The sequence below is a fragment of the Bos grunniens genome, chromosome 25 (assembly GCF_055505025.1).
Source record: "Bos grunniens cultivar Pamir isolate PY7600 chromosome 25, Bosgru_T2T1.0, whole genome shotgun sequence".
Classification (NCBI taxonomy): domain Eukaryota; kingdom Metazoa; phylum Chordata; class Mammalia; order Artiodactyla; family Bovidae; genus Bos; species Bos grunniens.
In genome coordinates, this window is record NC_141189.1 from 28,632,469 (window position 1) to 28,650,574 (window position 18,106).

At 53.5% G+C, this 18,106-nt stretch overlaps 1 protein-coding gene across 4 annotated transcripts in view; it reads left to right on the forward strand.

The window, feature by feature from the left end:
* Window positions 1-18,106, forward strand: part of MYH11 (myosin heavy chain 11) — a 127,332-nt gene that overhangs the window by 102,946 nt on the left and 6,280 nt on the right. For all 4 annotated transcript variants that reach the window (XM_086375622.1, XM_086375620.1, XM_086375623.1 and 1 more), the window contains 14 exons: window positions 1,879-2,023; window positions 5,573-5,779; window positions 7,291-7,395; window positions 7,484-7,636; window positions 7,893-8,141; window positions 10,097-10,309; window positions 10,654-10,866; window positions 11,088-11,249; window positions 12,076-12,204; window positions 12,507-12,595; window positions 12,981-13,104; window positions 13,539-13,747; window positions 15,032-15,140; window positions 15,220-15,392. In XM_086375622.1, the coding sequence (XP_086231748.1) occupies window positions 1,879-2,023; window positions 5,573-5,779; window positions 7,291-7,395; window positions 7,484-7,636; window positions 7,893-8,141; window positions 10,097-10,309; window positions 10,654-10,866; window positions 11,088-11,249; window positions 12,076-12,204; window positions 12,507-12,595; window positions 12,981-13,104; window positions 13,539-13,747; window positions 15,032-15,140; window positions 15,220-15,392 (2,280 nt within the window). The remainder of the gene's footprint in view (window positions 1-1,878; window positions 2,024-5,572; window positions 5,780-7,290; window positions 7,396-7,483; window positions 7,637-7,892; window positions 8,142-10,096; window positions 10,310-10,653; window positions 10,867-11,087; window positions 11,250-12,075; window positions 12,205-12,506; window positions 12,596-12,980; window positions 13,105-13,538; window positions 13,748-15,031; window positions 15,141-15,219; window positions 15,393-18,106) is intronic.

Sequence of the window (18,106 nt, forward strand, 5' to 3'; positions counted from 1 at the left end):
CGCTCGGATGGGTCAGGACGGCTGGTGGAAAGGGGCAAACCCACACAGATCCTGAGTCACGGGGCTCCTCAGGCCCTGCGTTTATCGTGCTGATTGCATTTTGCTTTAACTGATGTAAGCATGCTTAATTTTTTTTTTTAATTTTGTTGAAATATAGTTGATTTACAATGTCATGTTAGTTTCAGGTATACAGCAAACTGATTCAGTTCTGTTCTTAACAAAAAGGACATCTCAGAAAACTGAGTAATAAATATTTCTGTCTAATTAAGCCACATGGATACCTAAAAGGGCTCGCATATCTTCCTACCCTGGAGATGATTAGCTACTTGGCATTTGGGAGTTTCCTGTTACCCAAAGAGGGTAATTGGAAAAACTGGATTTTTTAATTATTTGAAAATACTAATAATTTATTATAGATGTTATAAATACTAACATCAAATCTAAATATAATAAAACATTTTAATATGTCGGAACCATGAAAATCAACTGGTAAATTAAGCATGCTTATTTTTTAAATTTATTTGTTTTTAATTGAAAGATGATTGCTTTACAATATTGTGTTGGCTTCTGCCATACATCAGCATGAATCGGCCATAGGTATGCATATGTCCCCTCCCTCGTGAACCTGCCTCCCACCTCCCACCCCATCCTACCCCTATAGGTTGTTACAGAGCCCCAGTTTGAGTTCCTTGAGTCATACAGCAAATTCCCGCTGGCTGTCTATGAGACATATGGCAGTGTGTATGTTTCCATGTTACTCTCTCCATTCGTCCTACCCTCTCCTTTCCTCACCCCTTCCCGTGTCCATAAGTCTGTTCTCCATGTCTAATCATGCTTATTTTTTAATCTTGTCTTACATCACAGTAGGAGGATATACTCAATTAGAGAATGACTTGAAAACTGTAGGAAAGTTAGATACCAAAAGCATTGACCCCAGTCCCACCACGGTTAACACTTTGGGGAATTTCATTCCTGTCTTTTCCGGAGTGTGTATAAGTTTTGCATTAAATTTTCAAAATAACATTTATCAGATCGGTCTTCACTTGATGTGTCACTGCTGGCTAACTGACAATACCCAACCAAAAAGCAGAAACAAAAACGGGTCACCTGCCAGATAATGAATGCTGACTTCAGTGAAACTAGGTCATTTATTTATTCAGCAAACACACAAGTGTGTGTTGAGTGCACCCTGTGTCAAGTGCTGTGCTAACATGGAGATTTACTTCCCACATTTTGGGTTTTGTGCTACATCACTTAGCTGGGCCTAGAAGCCAGCACAACTTTCTACCCCCTTTGCACTGGCCCAGAGCAGTGGCTCATAGCAGTGAACTCAGACTGTTTGGGTTCAAATTCTTGGTCAGTCACACGATGGTTTTAATACCTTGGGCAAGCTGCTCACTCTTTCTTAGCTTTTGTTCCCTCATCTGTAAAACAGAAATAATGATACACTTGCCTCTAAAGGTCACTCTGAATATTCTATTCACTCTGAATATTCTATCAGATGACATATACCCAGAACTTAGGTCAGAGCTTGGCACATAGCGTATCCTCAGAAAGTAAAGCTAATGTTAATATTTACAGAACAGTCTGCAACTCACTTTGCATTCTTCCAACAATATCATGTGTTTTATTTTGTGTATTTGTTTGTCGGCCCTGGGAGATTCTGGGAGGTAGCATGCTCCTCTTTTTTTATGGCTACCTCCTTGTTTTGAGGAAATTCCAGGTCCAGAGAGGTTAGGTGACTCACCCGAGGTCACACAGCTTGGGAGGGATAGTGACAAAGACTTCAGTTCCAGGTCCCGGGAGACCCCTCGCGCCTCTGCACTGAGGCCCGTCTCTGTCTCCTCGGCTGCCAGCCTCTGTGTTCTTGCTGCCCAGGGCCAAGAGGGAGCAGGAGGTGACGATGCTGAAGAAAGCCCTGGACGAGGAGACACGGTCCCACGAGTCTCAGGTGCAGGAGATGAGGCAGAAGCACACCCAGGTGGTGGAGGAGCTCACTGAGCAACTGGAGCAGTTCAAGAGGGTGAGTCGCCGTAGCTTTCTGGTGACAACAAAATGCGAAGAACAATGTGTCAGCAGCTTCAGGTAACTACACGCGAGTGTCTGCACGAAGACCAGTAACAAGCTGCGGCGATCCTAATGAGAGTGACGGCACCCAGCATTTATGCTTACTGAATATTACGTTGACTTATCTTTCCTACCACCCACTGGGATGGGTACAATGAAGCCCCTTTGACACGAGAAGGAACTGAGGTCCAGAGTACCTAAAGGCCACACAGCTATTGACAGAGTCCCAGCAGTCTGCTCTGGCGTGCATGCATGCTCAAGTCGCTTCAGTCATGTCTGACTCTTTGCAATCCCGTGGACTGTAGCCCGCCAGGCTCCTCTGTCCATGGAATTCTCCAGGCAAAAATACTGGAGTGGACTGCCGTGCCCTCCTCCAAAGGATCTTCCCAACTGAGGGTTCGACCTGTATCTCCTGCAGTGGCAGGCGGATTCTTTACCACCAGAGCCACCTGGGAAGCCCTGGCTCTGGACTCATCTTGTAGCCTCTCCAGGGCAGGGTCTCCAGGTAGGCCCTTGTGGATAAGCAGAGTTTAGCAAAATTCTGGGAAAGTAACTGAACACTGAGGACAGTCTAGCCATCTTCATTTCTGTGCAGAGTGGAGCAAGACTGTCATCATTTGAGTGGCAAGACAGTGCTCCATGGTTAGTTTGGGAATGGCTAGATCTAATCTTCCTCTGATGCTTGGCTATTTGGGGGTGCACAGAATCTGAGGCAGTTAACTAGCACTAAAATTCTGTGTATCCGGAACTTCCTCTTGCTTTGGAGAATGTCCTTGTGTTTCATTCCCAGGGAAGAGATTTTTAGCTTATGACATCCTGCTAGGTGTCTTCTCTAAAAGTCTGAATTATACCATCCGTGCTCCAGCTTTCCTCCAGAACTTTCTAGACTGAATGGCTGTTGTGTTACCTAAGAATTGTTGGTGTTGGCATTAGCTTCTATCGCCAGTCAAGATAAATGTTCTTCAGGACTCCCCTGGGGATCCAGTGGCTAAGGCTCTGGGCTCCCAATGCTGGGGGCCTGGGTTTGATCCCTGATCAAGGAACTTGATCCCACGTGCCTCAACTAAAAAGATCCCGCATACCACAAGAAAGATGATCCCAGGTGCTGTAACTAAGACCCTGACTCAGCCAAATTCACCAGGGAATCCCAACTAAGACCCAGCTCAGCCAAATCAATAAATATTAAAAAAAAAAAAAGATAAATATTCTTCCATGAGCTGGTTCACCACCAGTTCGATCATAATCTCAGAATTTTCCCATACATTTAATAACGGCTGCAACCCCTGTATGGCATTGAGTATATGCCACTATTCCAAAGTTTTACAGGCACCAACTCATTTAATCCCACCGTGACCTTTGCTAAAATGCACATCTCCAGGCCCCACACTGAAACGCACTGTCCCTGACTATACACCCTCACGCTCCAAGTGGAGAAAAGCTACCTGTTTGTGTTACCTTGTCAGTCGTCACGTGGGGTCTGAATATGAACCTTGGGCATTTTGTCAGTTCTTTTGTGTTGGACAAATAAGATCTTGCTAGTTTCATCTATAACATGTATTTCTCCTTTCAACTGTCTTTTCTTTATTATATTCAGAAGGTTTTTTTTTTTTTTGGCCATGCCCTGTGACATGAGGGATCTTAGTTCCCTGACCAGGGATCAAGTCTGAGCTCCTTGCATTGGAAGCATGGAGTCCTAACCACTGGATCACCGGGGAAGTTCCCAGAAATTATTTTTTAGTTAATTAATGATTTACTTTTGGCTGCGCTGGGTCTTTGCAGCCGCACTCAGGCTTTCTCCAGTTGTGGCACATGGGGGCTCCTCTCTAGTTGCAGTGCGCGGGCTTCGCAGTGTGATGGCTTCTCTTGTCGTGGAGCAGAGGCTCTAGGGCGTGCGAGCTTCAGTGGTTGTGGCTCGTGGGCTTGGTTGCCCTGGGCCGTACACGGAGTCTTCCTGGACCAGGGATGGAACCAGTGACCCCTGCATTGGCAGGTGGACTCTTAACCACTGGACCACCAGGAAGTCCCCCAGAAAGTTTTATTGTGATCGAAGTTGAATCCAAATGGGCTTTTCCCACCGATGGAGTAATAAGTCCTCCAGACAGTGGTAAGGTACATGTGTCACTTTTACTGTAAGTTTGGAAAGCTAACTGACCAGCGCTGAGCCAGGTGGTCATCCGAGATGAGCAGGCGCTGGAGGCCTCTTTGCAGAGACTCAGCTGTTGTGGCCATCCATGCCTGACCTGAGCAGGAGGGGGCTCACAACGCCTGCCCACCATCTCAGGAGCACTGAAAAGGGAGACTGTTTTACCTCTAGCAATGTTTCAGATTGTTGGTGAAAACTCATAGTATTGTTCCTACCTCGACTCCCCTTACACGTGTATAGTCACCACCATTCTGGGAAAAAGGTTTTAGGGGAGCCCAGGTCCCGTGAGGTCCCCCAGGGTCCTTGATATCAACCTGCACTGTTGCCTTAAGAAGCACTTTGTCCCTGTCTGGGGTCCTGGCAGCATTAAATGGACTTCGTCACCAGAGGACTGGCTTCTGAGGGTCCCTGGACACTGCACAGACGGGCCCAGGAGCTGAGGGTGAGCCCACTGTTGCGTTCTCCACTCTCGGGACCCACACACTTTCTTCTGGTTTTTCCCCCAAACACTTTTTTTCTTAGAGAAACTCATATGCCTACAAGAGCTGTTTAGATAAAATAGCTTTCTCTAAACTTTCACAGAAATGGCAGTGTACATCCAATGATAAATCAATGGATGAGAGGGAGTGGTGGGGCCTGGGGCTGAGTGGAGTGTGACTGCCCTGTTTACAGGGCCAGCTGCTACTCAGATCCAGATGATTGCTCTCGCAGAGGAAGGCAAGACCTCTGTTTCCAGATCTTTACTTTTTTTTTTGGAAGTCAGACTTTAAATAGAGATGTATGCAGCAAAATTCACCAACTTTAAGTGTATATATTTCAGTGAATTTTGACAAATTATTTAACCACCACCCAATCATGAAATAGAACATTCGATTTTTCAAATGAGAAGCTGGGAACCCAGATTTTTATGTGATATTGCTTTTTATTTACCTGACTGTGCCAGGTCTTAGTTGTGGCATGTGAGATCTAGTTCCCCAACCAGGGATCAGACCCAGGCCCCCTGCATTGGGAGCGCTGAGTCCTAGCCACTGGACCACCAGGGACGTCCCTGTGTAATATTTCTTTATTAAAATGTTAAAAGGTATAACATGGATCAAATAGGATGTGATGGCAGGGTTGATGCAGCCTGGGGGATGCTAGTTAGCAACCTCTGAGCTTCAGGAAAACAGTCTAAAAAGTCTTACTGGGGATTGTGTGCTCCTCACTGCCCCGAGTCCCTCCCCTGAGGTGGGGAGCACAGGTCCCCGGACCTACCGAGGGAGGGGGAAGCAAAGAAATGGACCGCTAGCGCAGGTCCTTATCTTAAAACACTCTCCCAGCCATGGCCCTAATGCCTCCCTTCCCCTCTGCTTCTCTGGCTAGGCCAAGGCCAACCTGGACAAGAACAAGCAGGCGCTGGAGAAAGAGAACGCGGAGCTGGCCGGAGAGCTGCGAGTCCTGAGCCAGGCCAAGCAGGAGGTGGAACACAAGAAGAAGAAGCTGGAGGTGCAGCTGCAGGAGCTGCAGTCCAAGTACAGCGACGGGGAGAAGGTCCGGGCCGAGCTCAACGACAAGGTCCACAAGCTGCAGGTGAGGCGGCTTCGTTGGGACCGTCTCTGAAGGATGAGTTTCTTCCAGCTAACGAAGCCTCTGTTCATTTCCCTGAGTTACATTCCTCAGGGAGATGATATGGTTGCCTTATTCAATTTAACCTCTAAAAACTCCTACCTGCTCATTCAAAATGAGTATTTTTTGAGTGCCTGCTGTATGCCAGGTGCTGTGTTTAATCCTGAGATACAACAGCAAGGAAGAAGACAAACACTGTCCCTGCCCCTGGAGAACTCCAGCCCTGTGCGGGGAAAGACGTTAATAATCATGCAGATGAATATGAAATGATGCTGGGAAGCAGAGACACATACTGCAATGAATATAAATAATACAAGGGCCTGAGCCTGTGGGAGGAGGAGTCAGGGAAGGCTTCCCTAAGAAGGATGTATAGCCTGACAGATAAGAAGTCTGTCTACTTATAGACAGGGAATAGCATGTGCAAAGGCTCAGGACTAAGTGAGAAGTCAGAAGAGATCATGTAAGGCCAGTAGAGCCAGAATGATAAATCTGATGGACGATAGGGGATGGTGGGGACTGGGGCCAAGTGGAGTTTACAGGACAGGGAAGGTATGTGGCATAAAGTGGGACTGGAGCAGGTTGGGGCCAGAAGACAGGAGTGACGGGAAACCACTGATGGGTTTTAAGCTGAAGAGTGACATGGTCTGTTGGTCTTTGGTCTTGATTAGCTTTGAACAGACATTTGGGCTGACTTTCCATTCATGGAATATGGCCTACCTTTTGATAAATATTTAATGCGCTTAGAGCCTGGGACAAGAGTACAGGACAGCACGAAGTATGAGTTTTTCCACACACAGCTGAGCACAGGGGTTTTGCTGTCCTAACACAAACAACATCCTGGAGGAGTGAAGATCATTTATATCCTCAGTGTAAATGGGAGGAGGATGGATGGAGGGCTGGTGTCTCCAAAAGGACTTGTTCAGAGATACCAGGGCTTGGAGTAAAAGGCAGAGGAAAGGTAGAGAGAGCTTTCTACCTGTAGTGCCCGCGTCTATGGTTTTGCTGTAAGGGTCAGTGAAAGGGCAAAGAGCAGGGGTGAGGAAGAGGGGTGGTAGGGACAGGACCTTTGGATGTGGAGGTGCCCTTTGCAGCCTCTTCCCCCACTTTAGGGATTGGGTGAGTCCAGACCACCACTCAGTATCTGGACCTGCAAACCTGCTCTTCATGCTTGCCAACCTTGGCAAGGCTCCAGGATCCATGTGGAGGGCTCAGGGCCCAATTAGTACAGTCTAACCACAGTATAACAGGGCTCTTACAGGGTCTCGGAACCAGAGGCTACCAGAGATTGCAACTTGTAGGGATGTCCTTCCCTCCCCTAGGGGGCCATGGAGTGACCATGACCAGGCCCCTTAGCTCATGGGAACCTCTCAATCAGTCGACACCCCAAGGCCGATCACTGAGTACAGAGAGCCCCTCTTACTTAAGGACAATCCTGTCCTGGATGATCCAACTAACCAGTCTCTGGGTGCCCACAGAATGAAGTGGAGAGTGTCACAGGGATGCTCAACGAGGCAGAGGGCAAGGCCATCAAACTGGCCAAGGACGTGGCGTCCCTTGGGTCCCAGCTCCAGGACACCCAGGTGGGTATCGGGCCACGTCATCTGGAGGCACCTGGGGTACGGCCTTCCTGGGGGTGGGCTCCTGGACTTCTGCGTGTCCTTTCTGTAGGAGCTGCTTCAAGAAGAAACCCGGCAGAAACTCAACGTGTCCACCAAGCTGCGCCAGCTGGAAGACGAGAGGAACAGCCTGCAGGAACAGCTGGACGAGGAGATGGAGGCCAAGCAGAACCTGGAGCGCCACATCTCAACCCTGAACATCCAGGTGCCCACTGTGTGTCTTTGCCCTGGAGGGTAGATCAGTGGCTCGGATGTGATTTTGATAGAACGGTGGCACCATTTTGCTTGACTCACTGGCTCCCCCTGCTGTTGAGTTTCTTCCATGGTGCCATTTTGCTTGGCTCACCAGCTCTCCCTGCTGTTGATTTTATTCAATGATGGTCGTGGCTTCTCAGGGGCACAGGGCTGGGACTCCCTTATCCCCGCCTCCTCTCATCCCACCCTGGACACTGCCTTTTCAGCTCTCCGACTCGAAGAAGAAGCTGCAGGACTTTGCCAGCACCGTGGAATTGCTGGAAGAGGGTAAGAAGAAGTTCCAGAAGGAAATCGAAAGCCTGACCCAGCAGTACGAGGAGAAGGCAGCTGCTTATGACAAACTGGAAAAGACCAAGAACAGGCTTCAGCAGGAGCTGGACGACCTGGTCGTCGATTTGGACAACCAGCGACAACTGGTGTCCAACCTGGAAAAGAAGCAGAAGAAGTTTGATCAGGTAGGGGCTGGAGGGCCCTCCCCTCTGCTCACGGAGCCTGGCTGGGGGGCGGGGGTCCGGGTCTGGGGAACATCTGGCGTGGCTGCTGCGTGTATGGCAGCATCCCATCCTGGCTTTGCTGGTCACGATGGAAGGCTGGCCGGCTTGGGTGAGGCTCCTCGAGGGGTCAGTGAGGACAGCGGCGAAGCCTCAGTGGCCATGACTTCCCAGGTTCCACCACCACCACAAGGGCCATCTAGAAACCCAGTCGTGCCTTGGGTTCTAGCCCTGATAAGGAATGAGGTTTACTGATTTTACTCACTCAGCGAGTATTTGTTGGGCACCTACTGAGGATTCCAATTAAAGTATCTACCCTTGAAATACCACTGTTCCTTAATATCTCACCACAAAGAATCTTGAGCACACAGCAAAGCAGAAAGCCTTGTACTGTGAACACCTGGGCACTCACCACCTTGATTCAGTCATTAAGGCCTTACCCTGACTTGGGGCTTCCCTGGTGGCTCAGATGGTAAAGGGTCTACCTGGAATGCAGGGACCCTCGTTTGATCCCTGCCTGGGTCAGGAAGATTCTCTGGAGAAGGGAATGGCAACCCACTCCAATATTCTTGCCTGGAGAATTCCATGGACAGAGGAGCCTGGCAGGCTACAGTCTATGGGGTCGCAAAGGGTTGGACATGACTGAATGACTAACACTTCACTGACTTATCACATGCTTTTTTATGAGTGTATTACATCTCTCATTTGTATCTTATCTTTTAGACGCATTTAAAAGCAAATTACAGACAACTGTACATCACCCTCTAGATACTGCCACACTGCATATAAACTAGGGTTCATTTTTCAAAATATTTTTTCTTCCCTTGAAGTAAAATTACACTGAAATACATAAATCTTAAGTATACACTCACTGAGTTCTGATAAATGCATACACCTGTATGACCCAAACTCCTAAATACCAGCTTTTAATATGTGTTACTCAGAATCAATAAATATGGTTTGGTTTACATGTGACTCAGGATTTATTCCAAAAATCAATGTGGGGATGGAATTTTGGGATTCTTCTCTTTTCTACCAGCCATCCCTTCTCTGTGCTGACAGCTTGTTCTTAGTGCTTCTTATCTGCTGGTTCATTATCTGGTCCAGGGTCTGAGACTGCTCTATTATTTTCCCGTCACAAACAGTGGAGAGTTTTTGTGTTGACTGCTGTTGGGAGTCCCTGTTACCTGCCCATCTTTGCTGGACTCTGGCAGTCTGGGTTTTGGATGCTACAGTGAAGACTGCTCTTTCTTTTTGTTGTTTAGTTGCTCAGTCAGGTCCAACTCTCTGCGACCCCTTGCACAGTAGCCCACCAGGCTTTTCTGTCCATGGGATTTCCCAAGCAAGGATACTGGAGTGGGTTGCCAGTTCCTTCTCCAGGGCATCTCCCTGTCCCAGGGATCCAACCCAAGTCTCCTGCATTGGCAGAAGGATTCTTTTCCACTGAGCCACCAGGGAAGCCCCTCTATTTCTAAAGATGAGATTAACGTCAGAATGGGGTATTCTTGGAGCTGCTTCCCCCGGCAGAGGGTGTGTGCAAATCCATCCACATATTCACCATTTCTCTACTCATAGGGTACTTCTGTAAGGGAGTGACTGTGGCCACGAAACAAAAGGAAAACTGGCCTCTGGCAGGATTAAGTGTCACCCTGACCTTGGTCACAGTATGTTCTAACCAACACGGGCAGCGTTAGTGATTTCTGAGCACAAAGATACGGCGAATGCTGGCTGTGCAAAGCCGACCTAGAAGTCGGCAAGCAGGACTGTTATAAACTATTTGCATAGATATGTGACCTCCTCCCAGCCGTACCAGGATGAGTTCAGCTGCACACAAGACTTCTTCCCCCTATTTGCAGTTAAATGCAGCCGACCCTCGGGCATGCCTAGAGCTCACCTCTGGGTCTTTTGCTGTGTTGCAGTTGTTGGCCGAGGAGAAAAACATCTCTTCCAAATATGCGGATGAAAGGGACAGAGCCGAGGCAGAAGCCAGGGAAAAGGAAACCAAAGCCTTGTCGCTGGCGCGGGCCCTCGAGGAAGCCTTGGAAGCCAAAGAAGAGCTCGAGAGGACCAACAAGATGCTCAAAGCCGAGATGGAGGATCTGGTTAGCTCCAAGGACGATGTGGGCAAGAATGTAAGTGGCTCTTCATCGTCTTTGCTTGTCCATGTCCCCCCCGACCCTCTCTGCTAGTTATCAGTCCACAGGTAAAGGAGGGGGCCCCACGCCTCATTCCTGGTAAGCAATAATCAGGAACTGAAGGGAGTCCCTCGGGCTGATGCAAAGAGGGGGCCAGCCTTGGGCTGTTGGGAACAGCCTTTGGGGTAAGGTCTGAGTCAAGGGTTCCGAGAGGAAGGCTGTGGTCTGGACTCCTGGTCATGCATCCCGGGGGTATCAAAAGCCACCTCCTGGACCATGATGAGCTGCCCGTCACCGGGGGCTGCCCGACCATCTTCACGACTTCACCCCTCACGTCAAAGGTCCATGAGCTGGAGAAGTCCAAGCGGGCCCTGGAGACCCAGATGGAGGAGATGAAGACCCAGCTGGAAGAGCTCGAGGATGAGCTTCAAGCAACAGAAGACGCCAAGCTGAGGCTGGAGGTCAACATGCAGGCCCTTAAAGTACAGTTTGAGCGGGACCTCCAGGCACGGGACGAGCAGAATGAAGAAAAGCGGAGGCAACTCCAGAGGCAGGTAATCCAAGGAGGGGAAAGAGGGGAGAGAGGGGAGGGGAGGGGGGCCAGCCGGCATTCCTTCCTTCTGCCACCACTTCCTGGCTTCGTGGAAACTTTGATTTCTCACCTGCGACCCGGGAATGGGAAGCCCACCTTCAGTGGTGGTGCAGACCTGGGCCGTGGGGGAAGGGATCCGAGGGGCGGCCCTGCCCTGCAGCACATGTTTCTGGCCTCACCCAGCTCCACGAATACGAGACGGAACTGGAAGACGAGAGGAAGCAACGCGCCCTGGCGGTGGCGGCCAAGAAGAAGCTGGAAGGGGATCTGAAGGACCTGGAACTGCAGGCTGACTCGGCCATCAAGGGGAGGGAGGAAGCCATCAAGCAGCTGCGAAAACTGCAGGTGGGTGACGCCCCAGGGACCAGGGAGGCGGGTCCACGGCCGTGGGAGGACGCAGCCTTCTGTCACTGGTGCCTGGCCACCTGGTGCTCTTCCATCATGCTTTTGCTTTGGGGGCTGTTTCCTGCTCTGGGGGCGGAGGTGGTGAGGTCACCCTCCACCTGGTGACCTCCACCCTCCTCCCCAGGCGAGCAGCTCAGCAACGGCCAAACACTATCCTCAGGTGTTTGGCTCCGGGCTTCCCTGGTGGCCCAGATGGTAAAGAATCTGCCTGTAATGCAGGTTCTATCCCTGGGTTAGGAAGATTCCCTGGAGAAGGGAATAGCAACCCACGTCAGTATTCTTGCCTGGAGAATTCCATGGACAGAGGGGCCTGGAGAGCTATACAGTCCATGGGGTTGCTGTGAAGAGTCAGACACCACTGAGAGGCTAACACTCAGACCTCAGCACCGTTTCTTAGGTCTGTGGAGCCCGTCCAGAGGCCCCAGGCAGCCACCTGCGGCCAAAGGCTTTGTGGTTAAATGGTGGGAAAGCCTAGGCTTCCCTGGTGGCTCCGACGGTCAAGAATCTGCCTGCAATGCAGGAGACCCAGGTTCAATCCCTAGGTTGGGAAAATCCTCTGGAGGAGGAAATGGCAACCCACTCCAGCATTCTTGCCTGGAGAATGCCCTGGACAGAGGAGCTGGCAGGCTACAGTCCACAGGGTTGCGAGGAGTCAGACACAACTGAGCAACTAACACACACACTCGGGCTGGCACAGGAAGGTAATCTGGGCCGCAGGACCCGGTGAGTAAGGACTTCTTAGCTGGTCCTGCCTGTCCTCATGCAGGCTCAGATGAAGGACTTCCAGAGAGAGCTGGAAGATGCCCGTGCCTCCCGGGACGAGATCTTTGCCACGGCCAAAGAGAATGAGAAGAAGGCCAAGAGCTTGGAGGCTGACCTCATGCAGCTACAGGAGGTAAAGCCTTATCTGCACTGTGGGGGCCCTGATGGGGGGGCCCTGGGCACCCCGGGCTCGGGCGCCCGCATTCAGCATCCCACAAGTGAGGGCTCCATAGCACGGGCGTGGAAAGACACGGGGTTTTCTCGCTGACGGATCTGCAGGCCTCCCCCCAAGCTCGGAGGAGGCCACGCCATTTTCAAGAATGGCCGTGGAGGCAGCCGGGGGCCTGCTGCTGGGAGCGGGGTAGATGCTTGGGTGGGGCTCAGGCCCTCCTGACAGGCAACCGGTTTCCTTCCTCCCCGCGTTGCAACGTCCAGGATCTAGCGGCAGCCGAGAGGGCTCGCAAGCAGGCAGACCTGGAGAAGGACGAGCTGGCCGAGGAGCTGGCCAGCAGCGTGTCGGGCAGGTAGGAGCCGCCTAGGGAAAAAGGGGTCCCTAGACTCACATGATGAGAGAGGCAGTCAGTCAGAGGACGCCTCCTGGACCATATGTTAAGGCTGAACGTGACAGCACGTTCAGCTGAGTTTGTGACAGGGGACATGTGTTTTTCACACCCTATGGGGTTGTAGTCTGGTGGGGACGGGGCATCTGGGGATGTCAGGGAGGAGCGAGCCGGTCCTCATCTCAGGCCTGGCTCCCTGCTTCCCAGCTGTGTGAGTTTGCACAAGCCTCTAAGCCTCTCTGAGTCTCGATTGTAAAAGAGGACGACCCCGAGGCACTGCTCCTCCAGGGGAGCAAGCTGCCTAAGCCAGGGGAGGCTGGAGGTCCCAGGGCGGCTGCCTTTCCCTTAGGAACGCGCTGCAGGACGAGAAGCGCCGCCTAGAGGCCCGGATCGCACAGCTCGAGGAGGAGCTGGAGGAAGAGCAAGGCAACACAGAAGCCATGAGCGAGCGCGTCCGGAAGGCCACGCAGCAGGTGGGGCCGGGGCCGCCTGCACCCGCCCTGCGACAGGCTCCGGTGTGCCAGGCCCGGGAGGGGGTGGGACGAGGCAGGAGAGTAGGGACCCGGCACATCCCGCTCCGGAGCACCCACTCCCTCCTCTCCGGTCACCCCAGCACCCGGCCTGCAGGGCCTCCCATGGTGGCTCTCTCCAGCAGACGAGGCTCACCCAGAAGGGCTTGGCGGTCTCCTTCCTGCCTTTTCCTTAGCCCCCACCTCCTGACAGTGAGCACCCTCCACGATGGGCACCGGGGCCCCCTCGTGGAGCCGGCATGGCACTGAGATGTGGCCTGGAAGGGCTGCCCCTTGGCTGAGCCTTGAAGGACGGCCAGGGAGGGGCTGCGTGCCAGAGGGGAGGGAGGGGGGCTTCCGGGCACCCTCCACCTGGTGACCTCCACCCTCCTCCCCAGGCGGAGCAGCTCAGCAACGAGCTGGCCACGGAGCGCAGTGCAGCCCAGAAGAATGAGAACGCGCGGCAGCAGCTTGAGCGGCAGAATAAGGAGCTGCGGAGCAAGCTGCAGGAGATGGAGGGGGCAGTCAAGTCCAAGTTCAAGTCCACCATTGCGGCCCTGGAGGCCAAGATCGCACAGCTGGAGGAGCAGGTGGAGCAGGAGGCCAGGTATGGGGGCCAAGGGGGCCATCGAGCAGCACCCCAAAGACCGCCTGCTTGCCAGCGAGCGGTGGGGGCGTGGAGGGGTCAGCCAGTCTCCCTGGGCATCAGCTCTGGCCGAGAATTGGCTCAGAGGTGCCCGCGTGGCAGCTGTTCTGGGTGAACTGAGAACACGGGCAGGCGCTGTGCCCGGAGTGAGCCTCTGAGACGCCAGCTGCTCTAAGCGGCCAGACTCCTCAGTGATGTCAGCCGGGCTTCCCGGGAGCTCCCGGGACTTTGCCTAACCCGTGTCTGCAGGCTGTCATGTTAACGGGTACAGCAAACATCCGGGTCCTCAGCCCCTTCAGCACCCACAGTCATGGGCAGGCTGCTCACTGACACGCGGTCCCTGAGCTGACCATCAGACAGGGTCTAGATCCTTACACTGTTTTTGCCCTTTTCTGTGGTGACTTCATAGAAAAGTCATGTGCCACAACAGTTCACCAATTTAAAGCATACGGCTCAGTGTGTGTGTGTGTGCTTAGTCGCTCAGTCATGTCCAGCTCTTTGCGATCCCATGGACTGTAGCCCGCCAGGTTCCTCTGCCCATGGAATTCTCTAGACAAGAATACTGGAGTGGGTAGCTATGCCCTTCTCCAGGGGATCTTCCCAACCCAGGGATCGAGTCCGGGTCTCCCGCAGTGCAGGCAGATTCCTCACCATCTGAGCCACCAGGGCAGTGCAGTGGCTCTCAGTGTACAGTTCACAGGCACACATTCACTACAGTCAACTGTGGCACATTAAGAGAACCAGTAAGAAGCCCTGTGTCCTTAGCCATCACCCTCTATTTCGCATCCCCGGCTCCAGGCAACCGCTCATCTACTTTCTGTCTCTATTGTCTATTCCGGACGTTTCGCAAAGTGGGAGCATATAACACAGGGCCTCTTGTTAAGACTGGCTTTCTTTCACTGAGAACGTTTCCAAGGTTCTCCCGCGCTGTAGCTAGGGTCAGCACGTCATGCCTTTTCATGGACGATTTCTCAGAATGAGCTGTGATTCGGGCTCAGGAAAAGTGCCCATGTGGGGACTTCCCTGTTGGCCCTTCATGTCTAAGACTCTGTGCTCCCAATGCAGGGGGGACAAGGGTTCGTTCCCAGGTCAGAGAACTAGATCCCACATGCCACAGCTAAGACCCAGTGCAGCCAAATAATTAAAAAAAAAAGTGCCCACGTGGGTGATGCTGGTCGGGTTCACGCACTGGCTGCAGGGAGGCCCTCCCCATCTGAACCTTCCCTGCTTGCCCCGTGTGCGCAGAGAGAAACAGGCGACCGCCAAGGCACTGAAGCAGAAGGACAAGAAGCTGAAGGAGGCCCTGCTGCAGGTGGAGGATGAGCGCAAGATGGCAGAGCAGTACAAGGAGCAGGTAACCGCGCCCCGGCCCCCCGCCCAGCCCCGCAGGCCCCGCCACGCACCCGCCTGACTCTCGGGCTGCTCCTTGCCAGGCCGAGAAGGGAAACCTGAGGGTCAAGCAACTCAAGAGGCAGCTGGAGGAGGCGGAGGAGGAGTCCCAGCGCATCAATGCCAACCGCAGGAAACTGCAGCGTGAGCTGGACGAGGCCACGGAGAGCAACGAGGCCATGGGCCGCGAGGTGACAGCACTCAAGAGCAAGCTCAGGTGAGGTGCCGGCCCCCAGGGTCCTCGGGTAGCAGACGGAGTGCGCGGGGTGCCCTGAAACACCCACAGTGGCTCAAGGGCCCTCTCCCCAGAGCCGCTGAGCTCATCATGTATGCAGCACCAGCCTGTGCTGGATGTGGGAGGGGCTCAGGTCACGGGGGCCCTGCCTCTGAGCGGCTCTCCTTCTGTTCCAACAACCAGTCCCTTCCTGTCCTCCTGGTGAGGAGCAGGAGAACCAGGCGGTGTCTCCCTGTCTCCTAAGTCCCTTCTTCTCTGTGTCAGGACATTGGCAGACTCCCTTCTCTCTTTCCCTCTCTTCTGGACTCTCTTCCCCACTCTTCCTAACTCAGGGTTTCTCCGTCCGATCGCCATCCAGGGCTGAACAACTCTTTGTTTATCATGGGCTTCCCTGGTAGCTCAGATGGTAGAGAATCTGCTTGCAATTCAGAAGACCCAGGTTCGATCCCTGGGTTGGGAAGATCCCCTGGAGAAGGGCGGGGCGACCCACTCCAGTATTCTTGCCTGGAGAATCCCATGGACAGAGGAGCCTGGTGGGCTACCGTCAGTCCAGGGGGTTGCAAAGAGTCGGACGTGACTGAGCGACTGTCACGGGCTGGCCTGTGCCCTGCAGGACGCTGAGCAGCACTCCTGGCCTCCACAAGCTAGATGCAGTGGGACATCCCCTGCTGTCCCTGGGGGGTGCTGTTGCCCACAGTCAAGCCCCTCTGCCCTAAGTGGGCAGGGTTGTTTTCTCTCCCACCCCTGAACCTCTGGGCCTGAAGGTGGTAGGTGCTTCCTGCTTCCCAGGGCTCCTTCCAGGCCCTGGTCCACCCAGTTCCCTGAAAGGCCTAGCTCCACGCTTTCTGTGTCATCCATCCACACCCTGCAGGCGGGTGATCCAGCCTCAAGTCCATGACCTTCTCTCCTCCAGGGCCCTGCCACTCACCTGCACTCCTGCTAACTCTCAGCTCTAACCTGACCATCAGGGATCACATCATCAGCTCACCCCACCTTTCTTCAGCTCTCCCCTCTGTCTCCACTGGGGTCTTGCACCCCTCGGCTCATCCTCTAGCAGCCCCACTGACTGCACAGTTATGATCAGCCTCTTCCACATCCTCCACACTGTGGTCCCTCTTCCTGCTGTGCTGGGCTTATTTGGTTAAAATACAACCCAAATGAAATCCAACTGCCAACCTTCTGCAGCTCTAAGCTGTGCGAGAAAGCCAACAGGAGCGCTGCCACTTCATTGAGAAACGTGCCACTGAGACACCAGGCTGACCCCACTTACTGCTGCCGGGACTTTCCCCTCCCCCTCCCCCCACCCCTCCCCCTCCTCTCAGCCTCCCCCCACCCCCCACCCTCTCACCCCTCCCCTCCCCCAGCCTCACCCCTCCCCTCCCCCACCCGCCTCTCCCCCACCCTCTCACCCCTCAATTCTCCCCTCCCCTCCCCCATCCTTTCACCCCTCCCCAATCCTCTCACCCCTCCCCTGCCCTCTCACCCCTCCCCTCCCCCAGCCTCACCCTCCCCCTTTTCACCCTTCCATCCTCTCACCCTTCCCCTCCCCCACCTTCTCCCCCTCTTTCCCCCACCCTCTCACTCCTCCCCTACCCTCTCACTCCTCACCTCTCCCCTCCCCCATCCTTTCATCCCTCCCCCATCCTCTCACCCCTCCCCCACCCTCACCCCTCCCCTTCCCCAGCCTCCCCCTCCCCCACCTTTTCACCCCTCCCCATCCTCTCACCCTTCCCCTCCCCCACCATCTCCCCCTCCCTCCCTCTCTCTCTCACCCCTCCCCTCCCTCTCCCCCCTCCCCTCCCCCACCCTCTCACCCCTCCCTCTCACCCCTCCCCTCCCCAACCCTCTCACCCCTCCCCTCCCCCCTCCCCCTCTCACCTCACCAACTTAGGCACCTGCTTTTCACCCTCCCTGAACTTACTCCCTCTGCCATCCTCAGTCTCCACTGATGACTTCGCTTCCTCTTTAACTGAAAAAAGGAAAGCATCGTGAAGTATAAACAAGCCCCCACTTCTCCATACCTCTCTACATCTGTACTCATTTCCTCTACTTTTCCCCCCATTTCTGTGCTCAACTGTCCAGCACCAACTGAGGTCAACCCCACCACTAGACCCCTCACCCTCTTGTTTAACCAAGGATGTTGCTCCCTAAAGTCTTACCCTTCTACCCTGTGATATATTCTCTCTCGCTGAGTCGCTCCATCAGCTGAACAAACCCAACCCCACTTCCCTGCAGCCTGTCACCGTGAAACTCCCGATTCGATTCGGCAGCATACGTGGTGCCTCTGCACAGGCCTCCCGGCCCCGCCCTCACCGCTGTCCTTCCCACTTTCTGGCCGCCCTTCACCTCTTCTGCTGGTGCCGCACCTTAAAGGCCAGTTGCTGCTGGTCTGCCCAGACTGCCACCCTGGTCCTCTCTCCATCTCCATCTCCACTCACTCCTCAGGTGAATCTCAACCAGCCTGGTGGCTTTGGAATTCCATCCACAGCTAGTGACTTCCTAGTTTATCTCCTGCCCAGACTTCCTGGGATTCCAGACTTCCTTGACCTTCCTATTCAGTGCCTAACAGGCAGCCCACACCCAAACACACCCCGACCTGAGCCCTGACTGAACCCTCTCATCCCCAACCAGCTCCTCGCACAGTCCTCCCCGGTTCAAAGCTGCTGTTAACCTAGGCCAGAAGCTGCCTTATTGTT